Here is an 8,097-nt window from a genome sequence, read left to right as displayed (position 1 = left end):
TTTTAGTAAAGGCATGTTTATCATTAATGATTCAATGCATCAATGCAGAGTGGGCATGAAACAAGAAATTATGCTGTGTAGTAAAAAGAATACATCTTACTACATAATAAAGTACATTACAATACAGCTGACTAGTAGAACATGTAATAGTTAATGAATAAAACAATGATTCAAAGAACGCATGAGTGGGCTCATAAACAAATAGCACTATTATCATAGATTTGACCAATTTGAGTAGGATTTACTAGTATCTAGTTTGGAAGTTTAAAAAAGAATTCTTGATTGCATATACAACTTGTCTCAAAGTTCTTTCTGCATCAGAAAATAATTATTAATGAATAAATAGTACAAAATAACATATACATGTACAATGTAAATGAATAAATATTTACATTCTGTATAATAATTAAAATAATTACCAATAAATTAAAATATAAAACAAAGACATCATCAACATTCCACCATAGCGAGGCCAGAATTTGATGCTGCTGGCGCAAGGCTTTTTATTGGGCCAAAGTCTGACATCACGTGGTTATCATTCCTGGCAGCTGTTCGGGAGTCCTTGGCGTCTATCCCTGAGTCTTCATTTACTGGTGTTCCGTTCTTGTAATTTGCTGCCCATCCTAGGCCTTTTGCCTGAGCTGCTGCTAAATATCTTTTTCTTCTGTTTATTTTGTATAACCTAATTCTCTCGTCCTCCTCATCTGATCCGTCAGCCGGATTGTCCCATCGTAGACTCTCGTTCTTACTGGCTGGAAGATTAACACAGGACGAATTTCTTGGAAGAGATTTAGCACCAAATTGATATCCCGCTTTCAACGTAGTGTTTATATTTGTTTTGTATTTATTATTTTTGGCGATGATACTTCTTTGCCTTGTGATCATTGTCGATGATGTTTCCTTTACTGGGGGTTCTCTGAGCGAATCTTGTGATCTGGAAGGTTTTATGGAGATGGCGGCAACACTGATCTCCAGATGTGTCGTTTTCTTGGCCTCGACTTCCACTGCAGTTGAGGTATTTTCCAGTCTGTTTTGAGTAGCATTTTCAAGAGGTTCTGAGCCGCGCTTAGAGCTTTCTTGGTAGGCAAGTGATGAATCTGAGTCTACACCTACAAGCCAGGAAAATAATTAAGGATTTATAATTGTAGTTTTTCATCCTGTCATCTTGTCTGAGGAATTAATGTTAACACATTGATATCGCTCTAATCAGACCATCAAAGTCATCTAATAGTCAATAGTTTAAAATCTACATAATTAAGTCGTATTAATGTGCATTATTGGTGTAAAGTACACGTTAATTGTGACAATAAAGATAATATCAATATAACTCTGTACAGAGCAGAAAAACCAACTCAACCTTTAAATCAAAAATAATTCAAGACATTTTTTAATTCAAGAAGGAGATAAAGTTTGGGAACTATAAATTTATTTTCAAGCTGAAGCTTTAAGGGAGAATGTGATTTAATTAAAAAAAAACAAAAAACAAGTTTGCTCCATTAGTTAGAAAACACTATTCTTTGTTCAAGGTTTTGAAAATCCTCCAACGAGAGATAAAATCGTACTCACTCGGTGCTGCAAAAATTAGAAAATGATCGGAGATGCTAACAAACTTTAACTTTCCCAGATCTTTCAAATGTATAATCTTTCAAGTAGTTTTTACGTTATCTTTTGTCTTATTTGTGATCAGGATTTTCTGATTCGTAAGAAATTACAAAAAAAAAAAAAAAAAAAAAAAATTTCAGAATACAGTGTCGTTTCCTGACATACTTACTTTATATTTTTTTTTTAAATATCTCTTGTAATAATTTTAAGATACTCAAAAGTGAAATTTAATTTTTCTTGCTAACAAAAGAACGCCTTAACATTATTACACTTTATCAAAAATATAAGCAAGAGATATTCTGTATGTTTACGTTTAACTTTCCCCAATAAATTATTACATGTGCGTTATCATAAATCACGTCAACAGTTTAAATAGCCTATAAAGCCATACTCCATACACTAAATACAGCTTACATATAACAAATTCAATCGGAAAACGTAGATTCAGGATATGTATGATCAAGTAAATATTTACTGCAAACACTATATAATAATATACTGATATCCAGATTAAGTTTGACAAACACGTCAAGAATTTGTAACAACCTCATTAATTATTCGTATATATCTTTCTCTTGTTTCAGAATATTGTGCATTTGCTAAAAACAAAAAAATGAATTTTGTTATTCAAGACCTGAAGACGTGATATGTTGGACATGTAATGGACATTTCGAATAAACGATATACATTCCCCGCCGTTTGTCAGCAACGTACGTGTACATTGTACATTTATATAAAAATAGTAGAGACATATTTTCTCCCCTGTTTAATATATTCGAATTAGTATCATTCAATTAGAAATCTTACATAATTTGTGTTTTATGTGTGAAATAAAATGCGCTCAGCCCTAAACAGTCCCTGTATTTGATCTTTGGCATCTAGATATGATTTACCTTGCCAAAAAGCCTTGAGCTTAACAGAATAAAGCCTCCCTCAAATAGTATTCATGCTACTGCTAAAATATAGACAGTGATAAAAATCATTTTCAGATCTAGGTTTTAGGAGCATAAAAATGTAATAAAAGATCACTATTTACTGATTTTATGTCTTAGATTTCATGAACATCATAGACCAATATATACCCTAGCGTTTGGGGTCCGTTGCTATAGCCTTGAAGGTCGTCTTTTCTTGGAATATAGCTTCTTTGCCCTTTCAAACTGTATTGATTCGTGTCAAAAAAAAGTCAGACAAAATAAGAACTGTGGAGCCAACGAAATAAAAACCTATATATATTTGCTTAAGCACTGACTCCTGTGTTAAGTTCAATTTTTTATGGAAATAGAATGGCAAGGTGGGGGATTACGTGTGGTTTAATTCAATCAACTCTTTTTTTCATCCAAGTGCCATGAAAGCGGCAGGGGTTTTGATAAGAAATTTACCCTCTTTAAACACTATGTAAATTTTTAACCACCCATTTAAAAGATGTGTCTGGATGATTAAATCAGGCTAAAAGTCTAATCCAGCCAAAATGTAAATCTGCTCTAATAAGTTTAGTCTGTAAAAACAGATTTATACAAACCTCAGTCTAATCTGAACTTTAAAAAATCTGCTTTAATGCTAGATATATGAACACAATGTTCTTATTGAATTCTAAGGGTGTCTGAAATGTTGGTCAAAGTTTAAGTTGCTGTTACAGCAAATTTCCTTTTATCTTACTTAACTTTACTTAACTTGTATGTTCAGATAACAGAAATATAAACGATGAAATATTAAGATATCATGAATTTACTAACTGTACATGGTTCAGAATCTTACATAAAGCTTCAAATCAAAAATGAATGATTTTAGGTACATGTAGTTCAGGAATGGAATTGGGTCTACACATTTTTTTTTAACTACAGTGTAACTTAAAGTACAAATGAATGACTATAACTAAAAATTTTAAATCTTTACAGCTCAAATTCCATTCATAAAATAAAGATCTGTCTAAACAACTATTCTGCATTGTCATGACACAGTTATAATCACCTGCTGTGAGGAGTCTCTTGATAAGTTCCTATATCAGTCATCTATTCAAGTAGTCACCTCTATACTGCAGTGTTTATAGCCTCTCCACAAGACAGCAAGGTTTTTTTTAGTATTGTTTTACAATTGACACAAGTCAGATACTGATGACTGGCATTAACTGTAGTTATTTTAAAGAACATCTTTTTCTATCAATAATGCTTAGAATCATTGGAGAAGAATGAACCAAATCATTTAGAACCAGATTTCAATTTAATAAGTTACAATAATAATATACTATCCATGACTCTGCCTCCTCATACACAGTACTGGAGCAGACACAGAGGATAAAACAGTGATACCTTGACAGCTTCATAAATCAAAGCATCTGGCTATCTGAAGCACTTTATTTATGCTTTAAGTAATGTGATAAAAGAAATCAAGGTTCTTCTGTGTGTATTGATATAATTATCATTGTGTGTGTTTTCTAGACTAATTATAGTAGCCAAGTAAATTTTCATGACCAGACCTACATCATTGCAAAGACTTATATATATATAATATCCAAATTTTTTTAACTGGCCAAGGAATGATTATATCCACATTTTAGATTCATAATTATCAAATTTTATTTCAATTTTCTCTCCCACAATAGCTAGATATCATACATTAAAAATCTGTTTATCATATACATGTATATCTTACAAAATCTTTACAAATGGTGATTCAATTAAATTAAAAAAAAAAGAAGATATAAATGGCACTAGGAATTAGTTTGTGTGAAATTCTCAGGAAAGTCCATAATGTCATTTCATGGTAATTTAAATAAGGGACATTTATTTCACTACAAGTGTTTTACCACATTGTGAGAATTCAATTGTGGTCTCTGATCTGGAAAAATAATTCAATACAATTCAATTCTGGAAGAAAATATCCTATTCTATAACATTTAATAAGATTTTCTGCTTAATAAGTCTTATTTTTTTACCTATACAGAATAGAAAACCTATTTGATAGTCAAAAGAAGAGATTCATGTGTGTTTTGTTCCTCTTATTGTGAATACAGCTAAACCTCTTGAATTACATTGGAAGCAGCTTTGCAACTCTATAGTATAATACAAAAGAGAATTCAACAAAATAAAAATAATGTTTAGGATGAAATCAAGTTTTAGAGAATGCAGTAAATATTTATCTCAAATTTTCTTTCTCAGTTTGAAATTAGTGGATTGACTGACACATTTTTTCTTCTAACTTGAGCCATGATTTCAATTCTTTATTTACCTTATACAGAAGTAATGTTACAGCTGTAACAATATCCCAAACTAATGCAAATCTGTTATCTCAATATGGAGATCTTAATTCTTTGTTGAGAAAATTTTGATTACTTTGTGATAAAGGCTTTTCTAAACTTAGGTCAATATATGTAAAAAAAATAAATAAATAAATAAATAAAAAAATAAATAAATAAATAAATAAATAAATAAATGAAATAAATAAATAAATAAATAATAATAATAATAAAGACTTGAAAGAGAAGGTTAAAGTGTTTTCAATTATAACATCCAGCACAAATTTTAACTGGAAAATTAAAAATAAACAAACAAAACAAAGTGCAAATGGGCATTCAATATTCCCACCTTATTACAATCACTTAATATTTATAGAGGATTTACTTAAAAACCATGCAATGATAAATTTTTCTTCCATGAGGATTCCAACTGTTTTGAAATTTAAACATTAACATACACATGCAAAAGTGGCTTACATAAATTTAATATGAAATTCACATGAATATCATGAGAATTATTTGCATGAAAAAGAGACAAAAAACAAGACATGTGAAATTTATGTGAAAACTTCAAGCCATTTTGACCTAACTTTCATATAAATTTTACATGTAGAGCATATTGCATAAAAATCGTGCAAAAAAACTTCAAATGCAAGTTCTAAAAAAAATTATGTGAATATCATACAAACTTATTCACATGATATTTGCATGAATAAATGTTTATATAATTTTTACATGATTTTCACATAATTTTCAAATAAAAAGATAATCACATGAATATCATGTAAGCCACTTTTCCCTGTGATATTCAAAATAATTTTAGTACCAATTTTTCAAACCAAAATTTATATTGTAAAAGTACTAAATGTGGAATTGATAGCGAGTCAGAATAAAATATTAAAATACTAGCTAGACAGCAAACTGATGGCTTGCACCTCTGTCTAAACAACTCCTTTTTATCAATAGCATTGTAATTGAATTGTAAAATTTGAAGACAGTGTGTCTGAAATTAATCTGGCATACATCTTATTCTAGTAATTCTGATTTAAAACTCATGTATTTGATATCTAGTGAGACAAATAAACAGTGGTCATTAATCATGTTAATTAACTGGTACATCCTTTATCTAGCTTTGTTAATAGATGTCATACATGCAATGCTAGTTTGAAATCCAGAACATAACTTTTCAAAAATGAAGCTGAAAAGACACACACATGCATGTATTCCTGTTTATTTTATCAAACTAAAATGTCAAAGTGCACAGGAATCTAGAGCTACTGAAGAGTTACATTGAAGAACTAACATTCAAATCCTTAGTCATTTTTTCAGCCTATTAACAGAATGTAAAATTTATCTTTCATATATTTTGTTGGTAACATGTTGGTAACTGTCAAATATTTTAATCATCTATTAATGAATTTTAAGAACAATTTACATCAGCATCTATTACTGAAACAGAAAACTGTTCATGAGTAAAAGATGCTTAGGATCAATTTCATGAATTTCAATTAGATATTTAATACTTTGTTAACTAACATTTCAGGTATTCCAGAGGTTAACTGGGTAACATAATTTTCAGAAGTTATCTGCAATCCTTATTAAAACAAAAGTCACTGAAAAATATGCATTTTCCATAAAAGTAGACATGATGATTAACATCTCCTGTATGATCTAGCAGGTAAGAATGAATGATATGTAGTTACAGGTCTGAAGATCAGATCACTTCAAAAGTTGTACAAGGGGTGATTAATTATTAACATGTGCAGAAAATGTTTATTAATACTGTTCAGTAATTTATGATGCATTTTAGGGATGGTTGGTAGTAAAACATATTTAGTAATGTGTACAGTTAAGGAAAATGTTTTTCTTGAGGAAATGTGCAATGAAAATGTTCTCCTTCGGAGTCCTTCCTAACATGGTAATTGAAAAATATATAAATTACAGGTGATGCTTATTTGTTGTATTATACTGTCGTTAATATCAGGGGAGGATGCTCATTATGGCAAATATGGTTCAGCGTCAATCCACATATAGCTATAGATAGGTGCTAGTACACTGCATATTAAGGCTAGGCAATAATACCAATATTCTGGTATATTGCAGTGCGATGACAAAAAATATTGTATTGCAATAGGATTTTGAAGTACCGTTATTCTGGCAAAATGCTTGGACTCAGATTTTTTTTAACAAAATATAAAGTAAAAGTTGTCGGAAACATTTGCAATCATGCCAAACATTACAGTAAGACAAAAGCTGTAGTAGTGGGTGTATTTTGATGCCTAACTGTAATTAAATCAACAAGATATTTTTTCTTGGTAATTTTTCATAGTTATGTACATTCTGCATGAAACAGAAGTTTTTAAAATAAGAAAATGCCATCTTAATTTCCGTTGAAAATATTGCAATACATATTGCAATATATTTAGAAAGATCGCAGTATATCGCAATATGAAATCTCTAGCCAATGCCAAGCCCTACTGCATATATGTGTTAGTCCTATTCTGGGTCATGGTGAGTGGCTACAAGGTGCCTGTACAAGTGACTAATTAATTGAGTTCCTTAATTTCATATGATGCAAAAATAAAAAGTCATAAAATGCAAAGTAGCAAATATTCTACTCAAATAACAGATATACCGAACACGTGTTACAAGCATGGTTGAAGACCTGAAAGTTACCTTGCGTGTTATCCAAGGCACCAAGTCCCTCGACTTCCAAGGTATCTGGGCTCTGGTCACTGTCTTTATTGTCCGATTTATTTGCTGATTTTCTGTTTTTCTTTTTCTTCTTACTGCCATTTTTGTTATTATTTTTATCGTTTGATGTCACACTCTTTTTAGATTTCTTTGAAGTTTGTTTATTATCCATTTCCTCTGAAAATTCCTTGAGGCTTATTGACCGCTTAACGCAAACAATGTAAACTATGCATCCGCGTGATATAGAAATACGATCATCTTCTGTACAAATTCACTAGTGCTTACAGACTATCATCCCTTAGAATTATATCGTTTTGAATGTAATTATGTAAAGTGTGAAATAGATACTTTTCTATTAAGGGGAAAAAATGCACAAAATATCCAGCGGAAGTTGTGGTAGGATATTTTGGTTACCAGGACATATCCCACAATTCACTCGAGGGTTAGGCTATTTAAAGGAAATTTGATTAGGTTAGAACATATATTATTTAAAATAAAATGACCGCAGCATTTGCAATGAATTCTATAATTGTTATTATATTTATTTAAATTACGTTCACTAATTGGTA

The 8,097-nt window shown here is 30.3% G+C and overlaps 1 protein-coding gene across 1 annotated transcript; it reads right to left on the bottom strand.

The window, feature by feature from the left end:
• On the bottom strand, positions 1–7,865 carry LOC133205495 (MATH and LRR domain-containing protein PFE0570w-like). Its single transcript, XM_061341324.1, has 2 exons — positions 7,511–7,865; positions 1–1,109 (listed from the first exon to the last, which is right to left on the bottom strand). The coding sequence occupies exons 1-2, from the start codon at positions 7,698–7,700 to the stop codon at positions 451–453; spliced, it is 849 nt and encodes a 282-aa protein (XP_061197308.1). The 5' UTR covers positions 7,701–7,865; the 3' UTR covers positions 1–450.
• Between the last annotated feature and the right edge of the window lie 232 nt (positions 7,866–8,097).

Source organism: Saccostrea echinata, unplaced genomic scaffold (assembly GCF_033153115.1).
Source record: "Saccostrea echinata isolate AGI-Se365-2 ecotype Australia unplaced genomic scaffold, CSIRO_AGI_Sech_v1 ptg000054l, whole genome shotgun sequence".
Classification (NCBI taxonomy): domain Eukaryota; kingdom Metazoa; phylum Mollusca; class Bivalvia; order Ostreida; family Ostreidae; genus Saccostrea; species Saccostrea echinata.
This window is presented reverse-complemented; position numbering and strand designations above follow the sequence as displayed.

Bases quoted from the DNA above. Each gene is read 5' to 3' on its own strand.
- LOC133205495 (XM_061341324.1), bottom strand. From the start codon at position 7,700: ATGGATAATAAACAAACTTCAAAGAAATCTAAAAAGAGTGTGACATCA. The intron at 1,110-7,510 runs GTAACTTTCAGG...CCTGGCTTGTAG, and splicing joins TGCCTTGGATAACACGCAAG to GTGTAGACTCAGATTCATCA.